Genomic DNA, 27,250 nt, shown 5'->3' on the forward strand with positions numbered 1-27,250 from the left:
TTTGAGGCTTTCCCCCTGTGCCCAAGGCTAATCTCTTGCTTCCCCAAATTTACTGCGGTTGTTCAGGCACCTTGAGGGAAACACAAAATGGGACTGAAGAAGGAAGCATGGTGGAAGAGCAGCCAAGCATGCAAAACCTGGTTTGCCTACTGACTTTCAGGCTACAAAATTCATACCAAAGCCCAGACTGAGCCTCGTACCCGTGATTCACACAAAAGTACCCCAGAAGGGCTCCACGCATCAGCCACCTGCCCCAGCCTTGCTGTCCCCTGGTACCAAGCACCACGCAGCAGCTCTCAGAAGAAATACCATTCACTGTATGCAGGCTGCTCCCAGATGCAGCTTGAGACGAGCTGAACCATCCGAAACAGACTAACAAAGCAATTAAAAAATAGAAAAATATTCCATGCAAATGGTTCAAAAAGTTTATTGAATATTTAATTTACAAAAATCATATCCCCTCTATGAGGTGTTCTATGCAAAATTGGATAAAATAAACTGCATATAAAACCCAACCCTAGTAATGCAAATACAACACAGAAATGAGACCATGGAAAGGAAAAAAATATATATAATCATGACATACATATGACATTCATTAAGGATTGTCCCAACCATCAAAGAATTGGTTCAACACGATGCCTTCCAAGATACATTATATATTTTACCGTTTTGTACAGATCTTCTATATTCCATTGGTCCAAATTTACAGTTTATAAAAATTCTCTGCATTCTTTCTTAGCTACCATACCAGTTCTGCCATTCCTGTTTTGATCAGAAGGTGGAAACAGACAGTACATACATTTAACATGTGCACTATTAGATGCAACTTACTATCTTTGGTAGGGACTCTAAATCTGCAGTGAAGTCAGCTTTCTAGAATGACAAAAACTTCAGTTTTAGATTTGGCAAAGAACAGGTTTAACTCCATTGTTTAGCAGAATGTTACTGGCAGTTTTTGTAGAACATACAAAAAAATACAGTTTTCTCTTGTATGGTTTAAAAATGGAGAATATCTCTATGGGTTTTAAATCAAATTATTTGTATTAATATTCCTCAACTCAAATATGGTTGTATAAAATGTTACTACTGCACAGCAGGCCTGCCTGTTTTATTGTATGAACAAAGGATGCATTGTACACAGAATGCAACTGCAATTCATCTTGCCTTTTTTCCTCCTGTTTAAAGCAATGAGACTACTCCTGTAGATAGTTGCACAGATTTGGATGCCAGTTTCCCTTTGAACAAGTAGGAATTTCACTGAGTGACTCAACACTTGTAATTTTTTCAAGTTTTCCTGTGAGAGAGGGGAGGGTGGAACAAAACAAAGATGTGAAGAAATTCAGGATAATCAGTGCTAGAGTGCTTGCAGCCCTCCTCTGGTATTACATGAAGAGGAGTAGCAAGATCAGGAGGAAAAAAAAATAAACCAATGCAATAGCCAAGAAACTTCACTTTAAGAGAGAAGGAAAAAGTAACCAGACTGTTTCCTTCATAACACTAATATTCCGTAAATATTGGACAGTACTTGATTAACTGCCATTAGCTGCAACTTTCAAGCATTCTCTTTGCTTTTTCACACACTACCTGGAAAAGTAAAAAGTTATGCCCCTCCCCAGTCCTCCCCACCCCATTGCTTAGTGGAAATGCAAATAACCTGCATAGCCATGATTTTCTTAGCTGAAAACATTTAGTGGAAGACTAACTAGACTTAAACACTAGGTAAATCTGCTCACTTATGAGTAAAACATGCAATATTATGACAGACAGCTAATCGTCCTCGGAAAGGCCTTTTATGACAATTGCTAATTTGGCAGAGAAGAAATGTTTCCAAATGCATGAAAATCATTTTAAGAGCCTTAGTGAAGAACATTGTAGTTACAATATATTAGCAACTTCTGTGGCATAAACATTTTAAAAAGCATCAGCAAAGTATTAAATATAAAAGCAATATGTATATACCCCTCCATCCTCAGAAAAGCATCATGATTTGTAGTGTATTAAGTCAGATTTATTGACTGGGGAATTAAGGCATAACCAGTAGACAATAGTCTCTATTGTCTCAGCTCCACGTAATTCGCTGGAAACAACCCGTATCTGCCTTTGCAGACACCCCTCCACCAGCCGTCATCGATCATTTCTATGTTTGTGATGATGTCATCTGGATCAAAGGAGATCTCGTCATCACCCGCTGGAGAGAGAGCAGAAGAAATTCAGCATTTGCAGAGCGGTCCACACAACTGTCTCATCTATCAGCCCACCATCACCAAAAATAACACAAACACCCATCACCTTCCTCCCTCCTGGCAGGGTGTTTGAAATTGCACGAGGCAATATCAGCCTTTAAAGACACTGCTTCCTCATCCTCAGCACTGACACCGTGCTTGGTTCTTATCCACTGCATTTCTAAGAGCAGCAATTGTTACCTGGAGGAACCACTGAGAAACCACTTCACTTTCTTGAGCTCTCCCCAGAGTTAACCAGAGCAATCTTAAACAATTACTCACACCAAGGGTTTAATAAGGGTGTTAGCAATTGGTTAAAAAAGATTTTTTAAGCACCCATAATTTCTAAAACCAGTCGGTGGTAACTTTCAGAAGTGTATCCATGCTACTGCTAAATATCTGTACTGCTAACTATCCTCTTGTTAAACAATCCTAATTCTTCATATTTTCATTTCATACACCACTACAAGAAATTACAAGATGGAAGGAAAAGGAAGAAAAAAATCTTGGTTTATCTTTCAAAAAAGAGTATTCAAAAGACAAGCAAAGCTCTTGTTCTTAAACTTACCAGCCTGATAGTCATAAAGGGCTATGGCTGTGATTCCAAGTTCATTTTCATATTCATCATAAGCATTTTCTTCTAAGGGGAGAGAGAAAGAAAATAAATTAAAAGCATAAAGTATTCTACCTATCACCCCAAGTTATTTTCTGTGGCATTTCTCCTTTCGTTCTACTGCTAATCCACACAGGAAGCAGGAAATCATGCAGATTTTGAGCAGTGCTGACGTACCTTCTGAAATTGATTTTTTTTCCCTAATCACACACAATTAAAGCCTGACAGGAAGTGTTCACAACTAGACATTAATACAGTATAAAATAAAAATTATCTTTATAGCACTTAAAAAAGTGGCAGAACAACAACTGAGCCCAAGATGAGCATGTAAGAGACTATTTAACACAACTTGCTAGGTGTGCATGTTTGGGGATGTGTGTTAAGTGGTCTGTTCAGAATTTCCACATTCTTGTATCAGCAAGCAGGATTTTAGTAACCAGAAGAACTGAGAAAAAACAGGAGTTCAGAAGAACTATATTCTTTCAGTGCCATTAGTTTTGGACATCTTTACTGCACTCCTTCATAAGCATGGAACGCACAATATCAATTCCAAAGTCCAAGAATCACTGACAGAATTTTTTGCTTGCTAGGCCAGCATTGGTTCCACACATCTAAACTCAATCGCTATGCTTTTTTTCTGAAGTTGAATTGCATTACACAGGGTGGAAATGGTTACTCTTTTAGAACCGATAAGGTAGAAAGCACTGTAATTATTCCTACATCATCTCACAAAAGTTAAGTAATTTCAACCCTGCTCTAGCCATATCTTCATCCCCTAATTAAAGTTTGGTGGCGGGGTATCTACAAAGTTTCATCAGACAACAACTTTAGAAAACGAGGGCAGTGTGATATCAGCACAACTATTTATTAAGTTGTTGCCCAAGGAAATCAGTATTCATCTTAAAGGGTTTCTTTCACATGAGAAATGAACACTCTACCTGCTTGGTAGTGGTCTCCTGCCCCTGCCACTTCATAGACTGTCTCAGGTTCATATTCTGCCTCTCGCTGACTCACTGCTTCTTGGTAGTCTGACTCTGCAGCTTTGTAGCCGGGCTCTGGCTCCTGCGCAGCTGAGTACTTTGTGCTGGAGTTCTTGTAGGCAGATTCTGCATCATAGGAAACTGCATCCTGCAGAAACAATCAGGAGACAGTTGTCCAGATTTTGTAAAGAGGTTCCTACACTTAGGATCAAAAATGAGGCACTGATGGAGATGTTAACAAACCTCATAGACTGGGCTTGAGGGTGCCTTCTGTTCAGCTGGCTGTGCGGTAGGAGATGGTGGTGGAGTCTGTTTTTTGGCTTTAGCTTGCTCCTTAATTGAAGAGAAAGAAAAGCTTCAGTGCAGTTTAATCACTGTTTGATGAAAGAAAAATCCCTCCAATAACAGAGATAAACACATTTTGAAATAAACACATTTTGAAATAAACTGAAGTGAGCAGGGAGCAGAACAGGCCTGGACTGACTCCATCATTTAGACCTGCCTGGGGGTTTAGACCTGCTGTAACAGGAAAGCCTCAGCAATACTGCAAAGCAGAGGAGGAAAAAAAAAATGAAGAAACAAAAACTGCAAAGTACGTATGGATACATGAGTTTAAAAACAGAGTACCCAATGTTCTTTGGCACACTTCCACAGGAGCTGCAGGGTTTCTGTGTTCAATATATTCATTCTGTTCATTAGCTGATTGGGCCTCATGTACCATTTTAGCATAAGTTTAGAGAACCTGAAGCCCCCATATTCTAATTATACAACTGATATATTGTCCTTGATGAGAAATGATCCTGTAAGCTCTTGCAGGTCTGCCAAAAGCCTGCCAAAGCAAAAGACTGAACAGCTCGTACAAAATTAAATCCTATATGCTGACAATGAGGGGTTCAAACGTTCAGAAGAGTTCCATGTGGTAGAAATAAAAGCAGTATTGCTATTGTATTCTGCAACACAAAGAGCATGAATCTGAATCAACCATTCTGGCACTCCAGCACTTCACACTGTGCCATCCCACCTGCGAATCGGAGGGCAGAACCACAATTATCATTAGGAAGCCATTCATTAGGAAGCTGGCATACCGTACCCAAAAAACACAACATTGGTTACATAATTTTATGAAAAGTTTATATTTCAAGACTGTCAGCTATTTCATTTTGCTTCTCTTTACCACAGAGGAAAAGTAATCAGTGTACCTAGAGCCAAAACTTTATTCTTTTTTTGTAGGAAAAAAAACTGAAAATACAAGTTATGGGGACTGTGCTCTCTATTTGTTTAGTTTCATCAAGCCACAACTGTCCAGAGGATTCTAAGGAGAAACCACAGACCAGAGATGAAGTGGGAGGACTCTATCACCAAAAAATAAATAAATAAATAGAAATATTCCTTTTTTTTTTTTTTTTTTTTTTTTCCACAGCTTAGAAAAAATACATCAAAGAAAGAAAGCAAAATGTGTCCTGAGAACAGAGACAGCTTTGAAGACCAATTCAAAGCTTATGCTGTGCTTTCTGAAAAAAGTCTTCCGGATGCCCTTTCTCACTTCAACCACTGTGCTACAGATGAAAAAAATGCTAGCAAACCATCTATTTAACTCAAACCTAACTGTGGGGACAAACTAACTAGCATCAATCCATTAAGAAAGTGAAGCACTGTATAATGAATAATTATTGAGTAATTTGTCCCATGAAATGGGCTTCTGCAACCCAGACTGCTGTTTAAGACGGGCAAAGCATAATTGCCATAAGGCATTTAAATTGCATGGTCCACCTCAGGCTGCCTCAGAGCTGGCTTTCTTCTACAGGAAATGCTCCAAGTGCAACAGCATCTTGCATTGTTCTCTAGCTAAATCATGAGGCACTCGTCGATTGGTAACAGCAGTTGAAGAAGAGCTCCCTGAACACCACTTGCCTATGCAGCATATGTGAAGAGCAAAAAAGAAAAAAGATTACCAGTAAACAGGATTCTTGAAGGAATGCAGCCCATATGTACGTTCCCATTGTGGGAGGGCGTGTGCCCACATACTTTCTTAAAGTGAGAGAACTTTCTGTCTGTGCAAGGAAGTTCTCTTAAAGAAATAGCTTGCTTAAGTCAAAGCTCCCCACCCCTTCACAGCAGCTGTGGCTAGTGCACTTGTATCCCTCCTTTTCATGCTCAGCTTGTGAGTGTGGGGCAGCACAGCCAGCATCGTTTCAGCTTCCCCTTGACCTCATCCTCCCTCCCTCAGTGCCTAGAGAACCACACAATTAACCAGGGAGATATTCAGCCTGGAAGAACATTAATCATCTGGTTATGGTGAAATTTAAATACCAGCCTTGGAAAAAACTTCAAATGTGTCCAGGCAACAGAATCTTTGATGTAGCACAAGAAAAATCAAGCATAAACGGCTTGAATTTAACCCACACTTGCAGCAAAAAAAAAACAGTAGAGGCAGAAAGCCATTTTGAGAGAGAAAGGAAAAGGAAAAAAAGACAACAGTTCACTGACTCATGAGAACCTGTGCTACTACATTTAAACCCTTCTGGAGAACTGTTTCCTCAGCAGGAGAAAATCTCAATGAAAAAGCTGAAATGGGAAGCAAGAGCCCAAATTCACCACACTCAATCCACAGATCTTACTTATAAGCACATTGATCACGCAAAATGAACAGCAAGAGAGCTAATGGAGAGGCTGAACTTCCCACACTCTTTCCAGACTACAAATCTGATAAAATGAAAGGGGAGATGGACCAATGAGAGAGAATACTAAGCAGAAAGCCTGGCTTTCTGGCATGCACATCTCCTCCTTACTGATTAAAAGAATGACTTTAACTAGGTTGGAATAGGAGTAGTCTCTGAGTAATAGGAGTAATCTGCGATTCAGCATCCATAGCGCAATGAGGATTATGTCAGGTTCAAGATAAGTGAGACATAAATTGTTACACAGGTAAGCCCGAGAGAACTGAAGTCGTCCCTGAAAGGCAAAGACAGCCCAATACCAAAATGCACAGGTAACACCAGTACTATGGAAGCCAGCAGCATGTTGTCCTGCCTTACCCTAAGCAAAACACTTTGCAACAGAGGTACCTTGAGAAGTGCATGAACCAGTCCATTTGGCCAGTCTCAGGACTGTGCCTGAGAGCGAGCCTGGACACAAAGCTTCCCTCAAAAAGAAACATCAATACTTTCTACAGCAGCTATGCAAATTTAAAGAAGACTCTCATGGCCACCAGAACAGATTTCCAACTTCTTGTTGAAGACTGCAACACAGCCCATGTAACAGAGCTAAAGGGCTGACATGTGAACATCAGAGTCCTGTTCTCCTCACATCCAACACTTCAGGCAACTGCCACCTTAGGGAAAAGAGAACATCATCTAAACCATATTATGCAGTCATCACCTCATAAGCAAAGCAGGAAAGCTCTGTCCTCGAACTAAGCCCTGATCTCCAGAACACTGGTATGTAGCTGCTGCTCCTCATCATGAAAACAGAGGCTTGGTGCAACGGAATTACACAGCATTTTCTAAACCTAGAGGAAGGAATACACTGATTTCCCTACTTGTCAAGCCAGAGGGAACGTGAAGGGCATTCCTCTGAAGACACGACTGCCATCATATGGAAGACCTCCCTGCATCTTTAGGGACAGCAACCTGCTTATTGCAAAGGTGCAGAGCAAAATTGAATATAATGTACAAAAAGTAATGAAATAACAGTCCCCAGTTATAAGTGTTATCTAGCCACTAGCTTTAGTATCTTGGAGACAACCTATGAAGATTCAGACAGGCTAACTGAAAAGACCTAAAACCACCAGCCACCTTGTCTGAGAACTAAGCAAAAGTAGCGATGATGGAATGTGGTTATTGCCAGATGAAAGCACACACCTTAGAGAGAAAAATGAAAGATTAGGATGAATGCTGAGAAAGTCCTTTTTTCTTAGGGGCTGATACTTAATTCTCAGCTGGAAGCAAGGGCTTTCCAAAGCTATCTCATGGATGCAGAATAACCTTATTAACAACACAACACTTGTGACGTCCATCAACCTGCTTCATGGTTCTTCCTTACCTGGATAACTGTGTAAGTACCTACTAAATTAAATCCTGCAAGGCTAACAATGCTGCTGCAAGTCACAAACCATAACATCCAGATCCAGTGTGCTGGCAGAAGACAACAAGTGAAAAGAAAAGCGAGATCAGGGAGTATAATGACAGGGCAAAGAATAATGACTCTAAACTAGAAGATGGGAGATTTAAATTAGATATTAGGAAGAAATTCTTTATTATGAGCATGGTGAGGCACTGGAGGAAGTTTCCCAGAGAAGCTGTAGTTGCCCTACCCCTGGAGGTGTTCAAGGCCATGTTGGATGGGGTTTTGGGCAACCTGGTCTAGTGGAAAAGTGTCCCTCCCCATGGCAGAGGGGTTGGAACTAGGTGATCCTTAAGGGTCACCAACGCAAACCATTCTGTGATTCTATGATCTCTTGAAGGAAGAGTGAAACTGCACTTTCAAGATCAAAGTTGAAACTTCATGGATGTCTCCATGTTGTGTCCAAAAAGAGCATTCACACACCATGGAACGGACCCCAGAGCTAACAGACTACAGCTCTCTGACTAGAGCTGCAGTGTTGGTGGCAAGGACAAGGGCCGGGGAGGGTGAGGAGTGAAACCACATTGTTAGGGAAACAACCAGATGCTAGACCTAGATATTGATGATATGTATGCATAAACACACTGAAGCACACTGGGAACAGTGAACAGTAGTTCAGGAGCACTGACAGCCTGGCAATAGAGGAGCTGTAGGGCTACCAGCTCAACAGCTGTACCAGAAGATAGTGGTGACAAATGCTGATGGCATTTTGCTATAGCTTTCAGTGAGCAAAATGCTGAGGCATACAACTTTTCTCATCTAAAGAGCTTCCACAAAAACTGTCCAAGACTGGACTCATCTCAGGTTCACTGCTCTGGGGAGAGGGCAACCAAAGGACTCTCCTCAAGGCGAATGTTCAACTTGTCTCGATGCCAGAAACTGGTGCCAATGATGAGAATGACACAGAGCACTCCAAGCTGACTAATGCTCAAAGTGGTGCCCCAGAACAGGCTTGCTGACCTTATCAAAAGAAAAGACTGACTTCTCAACTTCAGCTCTTTCTCTCCTCTTCTCTCAGCTTTAAGAAAGTGGCAGGTGGTGTGTTATTGGTGGAACAGGTTTTTCTCCAAGACAGTATAGAAACCCAAACAGTAGCTGGGGGAAGTTATTAAAAGTCTACAAAGTACACAAGGATGAAAGGCAGCATTAGAAAAAAAATTACTGATACAAAAAGATGAACTCCCATTCATCTTGTGATAAATGTATGCAATGAACATATGCTTGCACTGTGCATCTTGAAGCCATAAGGCAAAAGAGGTCATAAACTGAAAGAAGAAAGAAAAAAAGCAGCCATCACTTTGGTCGGAGAGATGTGATTCATCCTATAAAGCTAGAATTTGCCCATTTTCAAACAGAAGTCAAAAGGGCGTTAGCAGCTTTCAAAGGTCAGACTATACACACGATACAGAAGCCATGCTCTTTCAGCACGGCAAAACTACAGAGCTGTTTCAGAAGCAGCACTGGTCTGCACACCTGTGAACAGCACAGCTGAGAAGCCAACCAATAAACAACCAAGGTTAACTAGACGTTTTGTTTGGTACAGTTAATTTCCTGCTTTTGCGTGACTATACAGCTGCTTTGCTGGCATAGGGAGTAACATGGCTCAAAGCTGCTGATAAACAGACTAACTGAAGATAACAGCTTTTGCTCTGCAACTCCCTGAACCCTATATGCTTTTCATCAGGATCTGTTCCATCTCCCAGGTGGTTATTCTTGCTTGTGACACTATGAGCACGAGTTGGAGCAGGCTAATTGAGCAGTGCTGCTTACAGGTTGGCTGTTAAGTCTCAGTGTGCATGGACGGCTACGTAGCATTTACCTGGCTTTTAAGACTACTATTTTTGTGCACTCTTTAGTCTTCCCTACTATAAACTGGTATCTGTGAAACAAAAAGTGAAGCAGAAGAACAAAAGAGACTATTCTTATGCCAGTAGCAGTTGCTTCCCAGTCCCTACCACAAGAGTAACAGGGCTTGCTGGTATGAGGCTATGAAATCAGAATAACAGAGTAGGTCCACAGGGGAAACTGCCGCAGAGGGTCTGGACAGACTGCGACAGCAGCTTGCATGAAAGCTTAGAGCTGCAAATAGCAGGCCCTCGGTATTCCTGATGCTAAGACACCTCAGGCATTGTGTAAGAAAGCAAACAAACTAGACACGAAAGACCAGTCCTTCCACCTAGCAGTAGAATTTCACCAAACATGCAAATTCTATGAAGCAGGTGAGATGTATTTTCTTACTAAACATCTCCTGGAATTATTTTGCATATGAGTAAGACACAAATCACTATAAGCATGTCAATGCTAAAATGTCATTTTCTTAATGCCCGAACTAGGATTTAATTAACCTTTGGAAGATTATTTTCCCTCACCTCATGGGTGTGGCATACCAATGGATGGTACCACCTCAATTTTCAACAATATCGATTCCAAAAAAAACAGCATCACTAACTATCAAACTACTATCAAACTTCTTGAATGAGCACTCATGAGGCCTGCAGGGGACCACTGTCTCTCCCCTTGATGCCCATGGGAATCTGGAATTACCAAAAGGCAGAAGTACAGCACAGCTAAATTAGAGCAAGAGCAGACTACAGAGATTAGCACCCAAGACTAGCTTACTTATTTTTGAGTAGGCTAAAAGCCAAAATTATATACACTTCAGTGTTATTCCATTGCCATATCTGATGTCTGATATAGATATGGTGCATGTTGATAGATGGTTGGTATTGTAAACAGGTGAAGCACAGGCAGAAACACACCCAAACACACACATGCAAAAGAGAGCTTTATAGCCTAGCTGGAAAGAAAGAAAATGTCTTTTCTTCAGAGAGTCTCTTTTCACCCGACTTCACAATGAAACACACTTGAAATGCTTTCCAAAAGAGATTTGAATCCTACTGACCTCCAGTTTCCTACGAGCCTCCTCCTGTTCTTGCTTCTCCCTGGCCATTCTTTGTGCTCTCTCAGCTTCTGCCTTCCTTCGGTCTTCTTGTTCTTTTTCCTTGGCTAGGTTTTCAAAGTTAGCTCGGATGCTGCTTGTTTTATTAGCAACTGTGACATTAAAAGAAAAAAAACACAAGTAAGTCAAATGTTGTTTAAGGTTCCGAATAATGGTAGCCTGGAATGAGTTTATGGTACAAATTTTAGCAAGGAAAAAAAAAAAAACTAACAGGAAGAGGGAGACAGTAGCTGAGGTTGCTAGAGACCTGCAAATACAACAGTTCCCTCTAGGTGATCTTACACATCACAGCTGCATCAACAGTAGCAATCTGGACTTTTGAACATTATCAACTCCAGAGAACAGATGCGGAGACAGTGCCTTACCAGCTTCTATTGGCTTGGTTTTCTGATATGTTGATGATGGTTTCTCAATATCTTCAAAAGTTGCTGCATTCTATCCGTAAGGAAGAAAAAAGTACATTAACAAAACACAAATTCATGAAGACATTCAGACAGCTTCAGTGTGTGATGTATTTTCTTTTCATATCGCCCCTACAGCTTTTTTTCACAACACCAAAGTAAAATCAGGAAGAATCAAAACTCGACAAATGGAATAATTATTTCTGTAAATCAAACTACTTTGAGTTAATCTTCAGGGACAGACTTAACTACATTAAAATCCTACTAATTAAAAAGAAAATGTAGTTTATGAACAGATGACTCATCAGAACTGAAAGAGAGACAACTTCTTAAACAGCTATTGTGTATATGTCGCTGTTCTAATACATACAATTAAAGATTTCTACCAAGGTAAAAGCATCCAGTTCTCTTATGTAAGAAGATACTGTTAAATCAGAAGGAACATTTTGAAAACAGCATGCAAAATAAGGTTTTTGTTTGGTTGTTTTTTTTAAATGAATGGTCTCGAGTCCTGCAGCCGCAAGTAAAAAAGAATCCTATTGACTTTCATATTCTTCTACTGTCTCACTTTAAAATGTCTTATATGAAGCTGAGAGTACATGTTCATTAGGCAAATCAGCTTTCCATACTTCAGATATACATATATATACATGCTACACATATGTAAACACATACATGTCTGTATAAACTAGCATCATGCTCATTTGCTTTATAAAGACTTGGAAAATCACAGACGAATCCTAATGATATACGGAAGAAGCATCCAGAAAAAAAAAAAGCTGAACACTACAGATCTAACTATACTATTTTTTATCCCTACGGGCTATTTAAGTCACAGCTGTTTTAAGCAACTTACCTTATCCATCCGATCTTTCTGTACGCCATACTTCCCACCAAATCCTTTTGAATAATCTAAAAGCAGGATAAAAAGGTCAGAGTGGGGAGTTTTCTGTCCATCTTTCTGCCAAACGCAAATAGCCATTTCAAGTGCAAATAGCCATCTCAGCTGCATGCAAAGATACAGTGACAGCCGCCAAAGAAAATGCAACTTGTTTTTTGATGCAGGAAGGATACATAACCGCAAGAGCCTTCAGGTACACCAGCAGATGAGAGACTGGGGGCCACATGCATTCTTTGAGAAAACATTAAGCTGAGGACTGATAAGGTATCAAGCAAGGAATAAGGGATGAGCCCTTCTAATGCATCACTTCTGTAACACAGCCTTTCACAGCAGCAATTCTTAGCCCTCTGCAGAAATCATATAACCTAAAGCCACTTTTCTTTCCTTAAGGAGTGACATCCAGTCTTCAGTGACCACAGAGGTTTTATTATTTTTTCTCCTTAACCTGGTAAATTCTACGAATGGCAGAAAAATGTAACAAATTTCTTGTTCCGGTGGATTTGGTCATGATACCCAACTGATGAATACTAATGTCATTAGTAATAACTACTGCTACACATATGGAAAGGGGCAGTTCCACAAGACAGCACGAGTCTGCGACAGCTCACCACCATGGAAATGGAGTGGCCCTACTGCTCTGTACCACCTGTGAGCTGCACACTCCTGCTCTCACCCAATTCTGACTCTAGTACTTGTTATGCTCCAGAAGCAATTTAATTCACTAGTGGCATAAAAAGAAAAAAAAAAACTGACAAGAGTGATTTTCTGATGTTTCTAGTGAAAGAAACTCAAAGAAAATTTTGCTTCTACTCAAAGAAATGTGTGACTAGCATCAGAGTCAGTGCAACAGAAGAAGCAAGAGTGTGTAGCTGGAAAAACAGCACTTTCTGGTGGCACTGAGCTGCTGAACTGTCTGTAGGAACATGCCCTTAGACTTTTCTGTTGTATTTTCCCTAAAACACAATTACAATTACTACTTCTCCTCACCGTCCGAAAACCACTTGGGTCCCCTACCAAGCTATTTTAGTGTTTTTACCTGGGGTCTGCTAAGGCACATCTGACACTCAAAGTTTGAATTTGTGTCACTATAGCACAGGAAAATACTGACTATCAGAATGAACAACCTCATTCTCTTCAGCTTTGTATGTATTTTCAGCCAGAATAAATATACTACACTTACATTTTCCTGATCCAGACTTCTCACTTTAAGATAACGGAAAACCAGGAATTCATGGTTTGTACCCCAACTATTTCACAATGAATAAAGAGAGCATTATAACAGTATTTGCTCACCCAAGAACCACAAACATTCCCTACTTCTTGTTTTAAAGACTACAATCGTTTTTAAATGATCTTGCCATAATCCATTGCTTGTTAAGGGTTACATGCATGGTCCTGATCTGAATATTTTTCCACCAATTTATCCAGGCAAAGTTTCACATTTAGACTCTAGAACTGGTAAGAATGTCATTAACATCATACTAATAAATATGTCGTTATTATCACTAAATGCGTAATGTTTTAGAGCTGTTAACTAAACATTGGATATCATTTCCTGAATACAGGCTTTTTTCATGTAACATTTTAAGAATAAAATGGAAGAACATTGCTAGATCATGTAGGAACAGAAGCGCAAGAAAGTGTCTGCACATTACTAGCATTGATCTACTTAGACAACTATTTAAGACTGTGTGAGAAGTGGCTGCACTGTTAAGAAAGTAACAAGTGAAAACGGTGCCTTGTTGAGATTCATGCTTGGCTAGTTTCTCCTTGTATTCAAACCCCACAGCAGATGGGTCCTGCCTTTCTGTCTGTACACCAAATTTCCCTCCGAAACCACTCTTATAGTCTGAAAAAGCCACATGTAATACATTAAAAACAAAAGGAGGAAAATAAAAAAGTTTAGTCAGAGACACTCAAAATAATTTTTGCAATATTTCTCAATTAGCAATAATTTTGAATGGTGAAAAAATTCTCAATAGTCTTTTGTACAAGTAAAGTCAGAAGTTTCCACTTGAGACTAGGAAGAAGTCAACATGATTTATCAGACGTAGGAACACCATTCTGAAGTCACCAAAAAACATTGCTTCTCAACATTTCTCATACAAACAGCATAATGCACTTGCATCTGATCAACATTCTGAACACAAACACACACATAGTATATGTACCAAAACAAAACAAGATACAAGAGGATCAACAGTTAAGGATGAAACAAGCTTCTTTTCATCAGCATGGTTAACATTTGTATGCTACAGATCTGACTTTTTAAAGAGGTGTTTAGATAGAGCCCACAAAGACTACCCTTCAGATATTCCTAAACAGCACTGTTTAATGGAAGAAGTAATATCCCTGCTGCTACACAGCTTGAGGAAAAGAAAAAGCTCTCAGCTAAGAGCTATGATCACTGCTGCCTTACAACAGGCATTTTAATAAATGACATAAAATGAGGGCTCAAGAAACAGGGCTTCAGGTAATCTTCTCACAACAAATCTGTGGGAACATCCAGCAAAACAATATTCTGAGGATCACTTCTAATGTAAGACATTTTGGCTTAATTAATGTAATTAAGTTAAGAGTGGTGGTAGGCAGCAAGCAAATAGCTGTTTTGGAACTTTTCTTCTGGGTACCCATCTTCCATGGGAATAGATATCTTGCAGGCAATGAGAAAGGACAGCATTAAAATCTAGATCTTCCCTGAAGGGAAACAGGGGTATACACAACCAAAGCCACAAAAAGGAAGATTATTTGTGAAGATCCTCAATGGAAGTACAAAGAAATTGCTAACTTTGTATGAATGAACAGAAAAAGGAAAAAATAATCCAGGCTACCTGCAGACTTGTAAGGCTTCTCCTGTGAGAACTTTAGCACTAAGTCTGAACTTTCAGGACTTGTTATCAGATGTGTTTAACCTGCTTTGCAGACACCATTTCAACTAATACACAGCAACAGTTCAAACACAGAAAAAGGAGATTCATGTTAGCACTGTAAAACTGTGCTAAAGATACCAAGGGAAGGAGGGTTCACACAGGGATGAGAAAAGTGGGTAATCAGAGAAGTTAGAAAGAATGGCTAAGAATCTTGAACTGATATACCTTTCTGGGATTCATGCAGTTGTACTTTCTCCTGGTGATCCCAGCCAAGTGCACATTTGTCTTGTCTGTCAGTCTGCACACCAAACTTGCCTCCAAATCCCTTCACATAATCTGTATGCATGAAGTTTCAGAAAACATTATTGCAGTTTATGATTGTAAAGAGTATTTAGGGAAAAAAAAAAAAGTAATGTGGCAGATATGTTATTGGATAAGCTGCCCCTTCATTAATAGTTTCACTCTTTTTCCCCTGCTGCACTACCTCAGCCAATGGGAAGGAGATTATCCATTCAGTAACTCTAGGACCACAATGCAAAGAAGCACCACAAAATGAGTGTTGATTACAGCACTCAGACTCAGTGTTCAGAGACTTGAAGAATCTGATGTGCTTTCCATCTAGAGCCAGATACCTCACACATATATATGCACAATACAGATATATAAATAATGAAGGATTTGATACTGTCTCCGAAGACCATAGATGTGTGCAGTTACACAATTACTTCAGTAACATCCATATGGACATAAAGTCCCTTGGAAATCACAATGTGAAACTCAGGGACAGTTTCCAATGCCTTCCTTTACGTCTAAGGGAAGTAGATATCTACATACACAAAATGCAAACACACATTTACCACCACCACCAACAACAAAATTACGTTTTCCTATGTTGGAAAGTCTGATTGTTTTGAACCGGTATTCTTAAATAAGATAATAAAAACCTTTCTGTGATTCATGTTTTTCCGTTTTGCCTTGATATTCAAAGCCAACAGCACTTTTGTCCACTTTGTCCTTGTCAACACCATATTTACCACCAAAGCCCTTGGAATAATCTAGAGATAAGAGCGAAGAGTTTTGTTTGTAAGTGTTCAACAACAAAATGTTACCTTGACAAACTGTGATAATCAGATCTGCTAACATTAAATTACATATTAAAAGAAGCACTGACATCCCTGGTTAATTTCGATTCAGGACACCAAAGTCATAAATTCTTCAGAATACATTCTCTCAGGATGGAAAATAAAACGGCATCATATGTAGTTCAGCTACAGGGTGATATTGGCAATTCTGGCTATTGACGCCTTGATAAACTTTTTAAGACCCTTATAGCAAAGTGAACTTCAAGAACCATGTCAGCAACAGCCTGTATGCTTTTAAATAAACAACCCCTTCTTCTCTTTAGCATTTTTAGAGTACAAATATTTCTTTGAGATAAACAGAAAACAGATGGCAAAAATGTCAAAATTTTTCAATAAAATACTTGATTTTTTGATCAGATATGCCTGGAAACCTGATTAGCAACCCAATATTAACTCCAAACACTACCAATTATGATAAATGCTTTATTCTACCAACACTTGTTCTTTTAGAAACACTCCTCTGTTGTGGTTAAACTGCTTACTGTCTCAGGTATTTTGATATACAGCTTTTCAAAAGAAGTTACAAAAAACACTAGACCTATACATGCCCTGCCTCTGAAATAATGGCATTTGGATCATCACTTAATACCAGTTAGAAACTAGATTTTAGGTTTCTTTTTCAGAAGTCAAAGTTTTTAGCAACATAAATTTTATAGTGTTAATTTTCAACAGGCTAGGAGCGCAACAGATGAAATTAAAAAATAAAAGCACTTTACAACTCTGCCTGTCACGAATGCCTGCCACGTCAGAGTATGAATCTATCAACATACGTGTCTACTCACCCTTCTGTGATTCATGTTTCTCAGTTTTACCCTGGTAATCAAATCCCACTGCACTCTTGTCCACCCTGTCGGCTTGTACTCCATACTTTCCACCAAAACCACTTGAGTAGTCTGTATGGAGTAAAAAACAAAAATGAAATGAAGCAGCTTTCAGTAGAATAGTAGAATCATATCCTAGCCATTAGTGGGGAAAAAAACAAAAACAAAAAAAAAAACAGTTACTTCAGAACTGAAATGTTATCCTTTAGCACACACAATTAAGTTTAATTTTAAACACAGAAAGTAAACTGTGCAATGGTCCTACAGTTTATAATGCTTCCTCTAAAATCTAATCCTATTTCAAAATGGGGTGCGATACAGCAAAGAACAATTCCCAGTCTCTCTAAAACATTAAAACATCCCTGAACACCGCATCTACAAGAAAAACAAGACTCACGATGACACACTATTTCATCATATTAAAACTCTACCAACTTATGAAATTTATGAAATTGCTTTGAAATTCATTCTTTCAACTCCTCTTTCACCCCCCCTCAACACCTGATTCACTAGTAATGACATATTGAGGTTTTACTAAACAAGGTCCTTCACAAGCAGTAAGAGAATGAAGATCTATTTTAATATTTTTTAAAAACACGTATTACAAAGGGTGTTTGGTGTGCAAAGTTAACCACTTTACCTTTTTGGGAGGCATGCTTCTCAGTTTTCCCCTGGTATTCAAACCCAACAGCTGACTGGAAGAGAAATAAAAATGCATGTGACAAAGTCAGATATTAGTAGAAAAACTGCTTTCATGTCAGTGGACAAACAGCACAGATAGTTCTTGCATCTTTCCAAACTGTTCTGACCCTTTTGATCGGAGCATAAATGCCTACTTAAAACTTACAGGCCGTATTCATTCACATGATAGTCAAGTGCATTTTTGTTTGTTTTTTGTTTGTTTGTTTGTTTTGTCAAACAAACTGTCCTAGCAAGATACTCTTGTCTTGCCAGGTTCAGCAATTTAGCGCAACAGAAATTCAGCAAAACAGAAATTCAGCATTTCCGCACAAGGGTTGTTACACAGTCTTGGAACAGCAAGCCAGTTATCCTGCGCAGTAGTTCACGTTGCAGTACAAGACAAACCATCCCCAAGTCCTTCCTTCTATAACAGTTGCATTGATTTTTTTTCCTCTCCAAAAGAGCACAGTGTAGCTAAACCACAGATTTTAATATCTCTTTTCAGTTTTCTTTTCAACTCTACTCAATTTCCCATGAGAGCTTTTGTTTTGCTTTAAACAGAAATTTCTCTCTAACAGTCCATGATAGCTTACTGCTAAACTTCAAATACATCAGGAAGAACAGACCACACCAGCATTTTAAGGTAGTGGAATTTTTCAGCTGTGTGTACAAGCTGATAAACTCAATGACTTCGAGTAGCTGCAGTACCAGTAGAAATTGCTTACCTGGTCAACTCTATCAGTTTGTACTCCAAACTTGCCTCCAAACCCTTTCACAGAATCCACTTGGGAGCAATGCTTAGAAAGCTTCGATTGATATTCATGCCCAACAGCTGACTAAAAGAAATCGGAAAGTTCAGAAACAGGCAGCAGTTCTGTCCAGTTCTGTATGTAAGAGAAAACATCGCACCGGGTGATCTGAGGATAAGCTTCTTTACAAACCTGAGCCACTTCCTGCTGAAACTGCCTTCCTTGTGAATCGCGACTCACTTGAGCAGGCTTTACGAGGCTGTCACCGTGCCACCCGTACAGCCCGAGCACGAGAATTGCCAAGAAAGAGTCGGGCAGAAATGACTGTATTTCACGAAGACTGTTTTACACCCTCATTTTTTTTTTAACTTCAAACCACAGGCATGAAAACCAGAAAGATACAGGCAAAAATCTTGATGGTGCCATGCCAAATTTAAAACAAGGATCAGTTCTGGATTAAATATGCAGCCTTGTACTTAGGCACATAGCTACGGGTCTGTTTTAGCTGATAACAGATTGGAGCCAAGCACAGCCACACTAGGTTTTCTGCTGACATTGCTTTAGGAAGGCACTTTGATCTTCCGCCTACATCAAAATTACACATCTACTCTCTGTACTTTCTCTTCACTCGCAAAAAGGCATCACAGAGTGAAGCAGCACATCCATGGCAGGACAGAGCTAGTCCTGCCACAGGCATCCCAGCCCCGCAGCCTCCTGTTCGTGGCTGGAACATGAGCTGAACACAGCAATCCGAGGAGCAGAACCCATGCTGTCACTGGCTTCAGGTAGGACAAGGGGAGACGTAATTACACACCTGAAAGTACATCCTTCCATGCTCACGGGTAACACTTTACAGTGTTACGTTAACCTAGTGCTAGGGCACCCTCTGAGGTGCTGGCGCTGGCACTAAAGCCGAGCACCTTGCGGGGAGCTGCATAGTGTGCCAAGATGTTCCCTCCTGTCCAGTGCCAAAACAGAGCACCAGCCAGAGCAGCTTGCGATTTGCCACTTGAATCTGACATCGCAGGCTGAGAAGAGAAGACCTCACACCCCACCACACATGGACTGCTGCTGGATGAATGCCAGGCCCGGCCCAACACTGTGCTGGCACAGCACGGCACGGCAGCTTCCAGCACCCAGCCCCTGCCTTTCATGATACTGGCATGCACCGCTGCGGCAGCGCCCTGCAAATGCTGTCCCATGCTCAGACCTGTGAGCAATGAGAAACTGCTTGTCTTGTGGCAGCACTAGACAGATGGAGCAGGGCGAATTAATCTGATGATGCAAGGTGTCTAAAAACCATACGTAACTTGAGGAGGAGATGATTTTACACTATTTGCCTTGTTCTTTTTTTTTAAGCAAAATATTACTGTGCGTAACAGCTGAGTGGCTGCCACGTAACAAGGATGTCACTAACAGTACATTATCTTAACTTATGAGCCATATAAAAGCCCCTTTCTTTTCCTGACTGATGCAGTCATACTCGTGTTTATTTTGCAGTTGTTCTGTGGTAGAGTAACTGTTAAATGTGACAGAAAATGCTCCCATCTCCCTTTCTTCTTCCCTTTACCCATTAAATCTATGGAAGACATGAAGCTCTGAAAATCCTACGTTTTATGTGGTCTCTCATTTTACCAAACTGAGGTAGGTAAGGTTAAGAATGCTCTCTTCACATGACACCTGAAAAAGGAGAATTCCTTCCTCCATTTCATTAAATACCAAGCATCCCTTTTAGAAAAAGTATTTCAAAAATATATTTCAATATATCCCTTTTTTACAAAAAATATTTCAAAAAATAAAGATTTTTTCTTCATAAACTGTATTTCAGAGTAAATGGCCCTGTTAATTCCTCAGTACAATACTCTGCATAACTGATTTTAAATCAGTTATGGGGGCCTGGAATATGGAATTATATAGTTGTTCATTTTAGGACAGGGTCAGGGTTTTGTCCTAAAAACACCATGACCAATGCCCCAGTAACTCTCATTTATTTCAGCTGGGTCAAGCCTTAACACTAGTATAAGGCCTTCCCTTAAAGGGAACATTCTTATGAGTTTTTAGAACTATGCTTACAAGAAAGCTTCATTTAATAAAGATAAATTATGAATGCTTCCTACTACCAATATCTGAGTGATATTGGTAGTGGGAGGACACAACCATCATTTTTTTCCAGACAATTAATTTTGGCCTAAAGGAAACATCACTTTTGTTTCTTTCTTTTTATTTTTCCCATGAACAGAGGTGAGGGATAAACCACTAACACCAGAGAACTACGAAGCTGCAGAACAGGCCTAATTATTGAATCTGGTCAGCAATTCCTTTCCCAGGCTCACAGTTAGGTTAGTCTATTTCAAAGGCCCACTTAGAATTATGCTGCAATTTACCCTGGAATATGGCAGTCCAGTAGGAATTTAAGGTTGTCACATTACTAGAAACACAGAAAGTAAATTAAATAGGAAAACAAAATCATTCTTATTCAGGAGACAGAGTAGATCTCGTTTTAACAAAATACGTGAGAGAAACTAGCCAGAATTTGATAATTACCAAATGGCTAATGGAATTACCTTAAGAATTACCATTACCTTTGTTAACAGAGTGTATCATAGCCATCAGGTCCTTATGTAAAGCATTATCATCTGACTGAAGTACAATGACTTTTTTTAAATACTTGGATTACTTGTCACTGTTCACACTTTATCACTGCTTAAGAGAGCTACCCTCTAATTTAAAAGAAGCAGCACACCCTTTTCGTCACTCTTTGGCAACCTCAATATGCATAGAAGAGCTGGCACAGTATTGAAATTAAGAAAAAAAAAAAAAGCTAGGTTTATTCATGCATGAAGTACTTTCTTAATTTAGAAATATACATTTAGAAACTTGAATCTTGACTGCAAGGGAATCCACCCATGATGTAAGAAAGCAGACTTGCTCTAAAGACAGTGCAAGCGTCAAACACACACATGTGGAGCCATGGCACATCCCAGAACTTCCTCTCATCATTCATATTCCTTATCTGCCTCCTGAAACACTTGTCCCTAGTACTTTATATGCTTTAGTTCAGTTCTTCCTGTAGAATTTTCACTTAAATAAGGAAGAGAACGTGATGTTCTGACAGATTTGGGTGGTAGTGGTCATAAGTGGCCTTGTTACAGCATTACAAGGCAGATGAGCCATGGCTCTATGTAACTTATGCCGTGATCTGAGCTTCTACGTCTGTGATTTTGGCAAAGTTGGAACAACAAAAGACTTTGCCTTCAACAAGCTTAATTCACGTGTGTAGTCATGCTGATCACAGGCATGGCAAGACAAAGCTTACAATATCATCTCATGCATGCATACTTACTTTATCCATGCGATCTTGTTCAACACCGAATTTCCCTCCATAGCCATGGGAAGCTTTTGGTCCTGTTTCAAGCTCCTTTTCTTTGAGGTTCTGGTGTTCTTGGAATACATTCTCTCTCAGCTGATGAATACTTTAAAGACAGATAATTAAACAGCAAGTTTTGCTAAGAAAGTTTCAGAAGATAACTTCAAAAAGATGCAAAATAAAAAGTAAGATGGTATTTTAAAAGTTGGACAACTTGTATTTTTGAAGCCCTTCCCATTTTTCCAGTGCACAGAGCACTTCCTCACATCCTGAGAATCAGAATTTATTCCACTGCAGAACATTCTCTGAAAAAAAAATGAAAGCATTGATTTTAAGACTTTAACATAGAAGATTTTGCTATATGAAAAATCTTACAATGAATTACCTTGAACTTATATGTGCCTCAAATATATTTTCTTCTCATATCCTAATTTAAGTTCTTCCCAACACTTTTTTATTTAGATGGCAACTTTTTAGAATAGGGATCATCTCTTATCATACAGTCCCTATGGTAACAAGACTCTGATTCCAAATGAGCATTTTGGACATAACTGTAACACAAAATAAGGATGCAAAGAGACATTTGCTTCTTCCCCAAGTTCTCCTGCAATATGCAGGAGCTGAAGTTGCAGTAGTGCAGGCTATACACAAGGACAAGCCCAGATAGTTTTCCATACCTTAAAATGCTTCCCACTTGAATTTAAAGGTTCCTCAGGCACAACTCAGCCAGTAGGTGTCATCACTGCTCTCCACAGAAGGCAGAGCATAACTGATCCCAGAAGCAAGCCACACAGCTCAGTCTCTCTCCATTTGCAACACTGATGGTATTTGTTCTTAGCATTACATCAGGAGGCTTGATGCCCCAGAAATACACAAGCAAAACCAAACGACCACAAACCACAATCTTGGACTTTAAAACAGTTTTAGGAAATCTGTGATTTAGGAAGTTAAGAAAAGTCTTAGACACTTTTTGTAAGGAGTATGAGATTCAGATGATAAGACTACTTGTCTCATGTAGCCTTTATAATAAGTTCATTTATTATTTTTATCTGTCAAAGGGGTTCATTTGTTAATTTACCAGATTTTTTATGAGCTTGGTAGCAGTTTTCTAAACAAAGCCTGAGAACTAAGAGACTGAAACCTGCCCTAAAGGGTCAAATGCAGCTCCTCAGAACACCCAATGCGAACTTCTTCCCGGCAGTATTGGCTCTCGCACCCAAAAATAACAAAGAAACTTTACAGATGCAAAGAGGCAGGAAGAACAACACTGCCAGTTAAAAATCAAGACTTAAGAGTCCCTACGTCATAATTCTGATTTTAATTTCAGATCAGAAGATACTGACATATATGAAAGATTAGCAATCTTGCAAATAATCAGTCTTCTACAGTCAGTCTTGTTTTAATTATGAAGATACAAGTAACTGAGAACATGAATTGATTAAAAGTTGCCTGGGACTGTGACTACTAATAAATTTAAAAGAGAGCTGCTTTACTTGATGTGCTCTTGATGGCCGGATCCTTTCACAGTTTTAGCCCCCCAGCGCTGTTCTTTCTCACTCACATCATTCTGCGAAGGACACATAAAAAGAGTTAAAAACCCAAAGACACCACTAATTATCTGCACTTCAGAGTTCACAGCAAAACCCGTCAGAAGTTGGCAAGATTGAAGAGTTAGAAAACCAACTATTTCCGCCTCCACTTCTTTTCTGCTGCGAGCCCTGTGCACTTCCCACTGCTGACACGCACGGAGCACTTCCTGTACCAAGAAGCCGCTGCTCCAAATCGCTTCCATACAGAAGCGATTGGTTCAAATCACTTCCATACAGACTTCCCTGCAGCACCCAGGCCAGACAAGATAGCTTTGTTCACCCCACACAGAAAATCCTAGTTCTCCCTCCCTCCAGGAGCATGCTCCCATCAGTTTATATTGCTTAGACATAATCCCCCTCCTGAAGAATTACTCTTTAACACATCATGTTACACAGTTCCAGTGAATGGATGAAATGTGGAAGCCATACCACAAAATCAGGATCCGTCTCCCAGTCATCAGCTCCATCATCCTGACTGACAGAAATGGTGTGCCCTGCAGTAGCCTTCCACATCTGCAACACCACAGAAGAAGCACTGTCATGCTCCAGTTACATGGAAACTCACTTTATGTTCTGTACAAGTTATTGGGAACTTTGGATTATGTCTCCATCAAAGCACAAGAACTGTCATTGGCTCTCAGGCTGTCTTCTCAAGCAGGTTTGAACAACCACCACCCTTAATTTTGCTATTGGCACTGCAAAAAGGTTAGGAGTAATTGCTGATGTGATTTTAAAGAGACCAAGGAAGTTTTTCCCTGGTCAGATCAATGTGTGCCTTTTCTACATTTGTTAGTGTCACATTTTAAACCTCTGCATTGAAAGACTTCTGCTTAAGCAGGTCTCCTTGTCAATGTCCACTCCTGAGGAATGCTGTAATTCTAGAACCCGTGTGTACATTCAAGGCATAGCAATAGCTTTTTTTTCCCCAGCTGTTAGTAATGATGAGCACAATACTGCTCACTAGGCAGTATAACCTCCATGTTCTTCCTCTGATGTGTAATGAGTTTCAGCATTAAGAAAGACATCCAAACCAATTTAAGAAATTGTGCGCAGTCTAGACACTAGCCTGCTTGCCTGCAACAACACGGTATATGTTGTTATATATTCCTATATATGTGTTATTGCATTTTGTGGGTAATCCCTTGTGAAACGTACACGTACTCAGTGGCCCGTCTGACTTTCAGCAGAAATAGAGGGTGAGAGCTGGCGTACTGACAGCCGGAAGCAAAACTGGTAAAAAGGCAGGCAGCAACATCCAGAAACAACAATCAGCAATTCAGTGGCTAATGATTTGGGGTATCTCATTTTCTGGAAACCTTATACCCTGCAGAGTACTGAGTTGGACACTTTAATTAACATTTCTGAACACGACCAGTGAACAGAACATCTGACCTGCCTGGTGCTAGCGCCTGTATTTCACAGCCCTCGTTCTAGAAAAATTAAACATGGATATACTTCTAAAAAGCAAAACAAAAACAACAAAAAGCTTCATTTTTTCCAGCTTTTTCAGGTATTACACCATTAGAGTACAGATTTTTAACGTTCTCTCATTCTGTCTACTTACCTTTTTGTTTTTGATTAAGAATAGTTTATGAGGATTGTTAGTATGGCACATAAGCATAATCCAGAAGGTGGAATGGAAACTCCCTTTTAAATACGTAATTAATAACCCACAATAAAGGTTATAGAGCAAAAAAACACCGCTTCCTCTACAGCCTAGCACAATAAACCAACAACCAGTTGTATGGAGCACTTCAGAAATCCCAGAACAATGGCAACTGAAAAATAAGCAAACCCAAGGTAGCAAACTACAGGCTGGTCTGGAAGGAGGGTGTAAGAGCAGAGTAGACGACAAAACAGGGGCAGGTTTCGCTTCCTCTTAGGATATTCTCTGCCTAAAGCCTTTTCTTGTGCTATCGTGCCTCCGGTTCTCCTACTCTGTAGTTTGCCATGCAGCCATCACTAAAAACAAATCTCTTACCAAAAAGCATTGGAGAGGAGAACCAAAGCAGCTCAATAATGAAACCGGGCGTGAGGTCCGAGTTCTCACTCACAACCAAAGGCAAACTTACGGTCACTGCTTCAGGGGACAGCTTTTACCCTCAGTCCATGCCGTACACAGCGAGTTACCTGTGTTCAGTTCCGAACGTCAGGGGGTAAATTGCGTGTATACACGCACACGGTTACTCTACCTGTCCAGCTGGACGGGAGGGCAATGCTTTTCCCCAAGTACACCGTTAAACCACTCGATTTTGTTTTTCCCTTTTGTGCACCCAGCTGTGCTCAGGTATGTAGGAGCACAAAGGCTAGATCCTTAAGCCTGGATTTCTCTGCTTCCTCCCCGGCCTCTTACAAACAATACCCGAGAAAGGAAGGCTTCACACGCACATCCTTACAAAATCCCGACTCCAGCACCGTTCTGCCCGTACGCACGCCTCTCCCCAGCTCGGCCCCGGCCAGCAGGGGCCGGGCAGCCAGCACAGACCCCGAGGGCCGCCTGGGCGCTGGCAGCAGCGAGCCGCGGCCGGGAGCAGCTGGGAGCAGCACTAGGAGCTGTTAATGAGTCACCGGCTCACACGGGCAAATCCCTGAAGGAATAAAACCAACAGGACGCCGCAGCCCCGGCGGACCGAGGCTAACCGCACGCCGTGAGCTCCAGCAGCTCCGCGCTGCCGGGCGAGCCGCCGCCGCCGCCTCCCACCCCGAGGCCCCGGGGACCCCAGAGGAGCGCGGCCCCGCGGGGCCTCGGGGAGGGGAGGGGGGGGGGTCCCGCAGCCCCGCCGCGACGCCCCCCGCTCCCCCCGGCAAGACGCGACCCTCCCGGCACGGCCCTGCCCGGCGCTTACGCTGGTGGCCGCCGGCTCCGCGGCTGCTTCCCGGGCGGACGGCGGCGGCGATTTCCGCTTCTCCCGAGCTCCCACTTCCTCTTCCCGCACGGCGGGGCGGCTCCAGGTGGGAGATGGCCGCCCCTGCCCGCCCCGCCCCGCCCCGCGCCCTCCCCTCAGCCCGCCTGGCACCGCCGCGGAGGCTCCCGGCCCGGCCTCGGAAACGGCAGCGAGGGCGAAAGGGCCGCTGCGATGCCCCGCCAGGCCTTTGAAGAGGCTGTACGCCGCGTTTTGTGTCACTCTGGACACGCCTTTTACTTATTTACTGTACTCGCTTTTGCGCCATGGCTTGCAAATGCTGCGGGAAGGTCCTGAGGGGTTTCCCCTCGCCTTAGCAGGTAGCATGCGACTGCTGACAAGGTAGATGAAAATGCTGAATTAAGACGGAAAACGACCAAACCAACCCACACCTCGGGTTTTAAAAGGTCAAGTCATAGGTGATATTACCCTGTCCGTAACATCTGTCACTGTTCATAACCTTTGGGAGGTTGGAAACTGTTGCAGGAAGGATATCTCTAGGGGAAAAATATACCTACATAAGCTGCAATTGTAACAAAGCATGATACTATGAAAAAAATCCAGGGTAGTTTCCAAAAGTTTCAGAAGCAAACACATGACTTACCAGTTGCCAGCTGGAGCAAGAGAGCTACCTCATCACATGCAGTCACGTGGAGCCCGTTCACTGCATAAAAGGGCTTAATTTTTCCAGTATGAAAGACAAGTTTCTCTAGACTTCAAATATAGGGCATATTAAAAATTAGGCTAGGCTTACTCTAAAACAGATGTCTGCTAGAGCAGAAAGCAGGCTCGGAGAACCTGGATCCTCTCCGTATTGTTTCTATTACTGTTCCTAAGCCTTTTCAGAGTACTCATCCAACCTGATTACAGATGTCAACCTTTATATATATATATATATATATATATATATATATATAAATTTTCATC

General features: G+C 40.9%; 1 protein-coding gene across 6 annotated transcripts; it reads right to left on the reverse strand.

The window, feature by feature from the left end:
• Positions 1-402: 402 nt before the first annotated feature.
• Positions 403-26,412, reverse strand: CTTN (cortactin). 6 transcript variants are annotated; one of them, XM_035327161.1, is made up of 17 exons: positions 26,267-26,412; positions 23,850-23,933; positions 23,325-23,398; positions 21,808-21,937; positions 18,441-18,551; positions 17,675-17,729; positions 16,996-17,106; positions 16,016-16,126; positions 15,297-15,407; positions 13,940-14,050; positions 12,157-12,212; positions 11,265-11,334; positions 10,843-10,991; positions 4,062-4,151; positions 3,777-3,966; positions 2,794-2,865; positions 403-2,191 (listed from the first exon to the last, which is right to left on the reverse strand). In XM_035327161.1, exons 2-17 carry the CDS (start codon positions 23,931-23,933, stop codon positions 2,055-2,057), a joined length of 1,662 nt encoding a protein of 553 aa, XP_035183052.1. In that variant the 5' UTR covers positions 26,267-26,412; the 3' UTR covers positions 403-2,054. The 6 variants fall into 6 exon arrangements, with proteins under 6 accessions (XP_035183052.1, XP_035183054.1, XP_035183055.1 ...); XM_035327163.1 differs by lacking the exon at positions 18,441-18,551; XM_035327164.1 differs by lacking the exon at positions 16,016-16,126.
• Between the last annotated feature and the right edge of the window lie 838 nt (positions 26,413-27,250).

Source organism: Oxyura jamaicensis, chromosome 5 (assembly GCF_011077185.1).
Source record: "Oxyura jamaicensis isolate SHBP4307 breed ruddy duck chromosome 5, BPBGC_Ojam_1.0, whole genome shotgun sequence".
Classification (NCBI taxonomy): domain Eukaryota; kingdom Metazoa; phylum Chordata; class Aves; order Anseriformes; family Anatidae; genus Oxyura; species Oxyura jamaicensis.

What these genes read in the sequence shown, in the direction of transcription:
- CTTN (XM_035327161.1), bottom strand. Translation starts at nt 23,933, where the DNA reads ATGTGGAAGGCTACTGCAGGGCACACCATTTCTGTCAGTCAGGATGAT. An exon ending in AACCAAGCCAATAGAAGCTG is followed by an intron (nt 10,992 to 11,264) that starts GTAAGGCACTGT and finishes TTAATGTCACAG; the next exon opens with TTGCTAATAAAACAAGCAGC. An exon ending in AGGCTCGTAGGAAACTGGAG is followed by an intron (nt 4,152 to 10,842) that starts GTCAGTAGGATT and finishes TCTTCAATTAAG; the next exon opens with GAGCAAGCTAAAGCCAAAAA.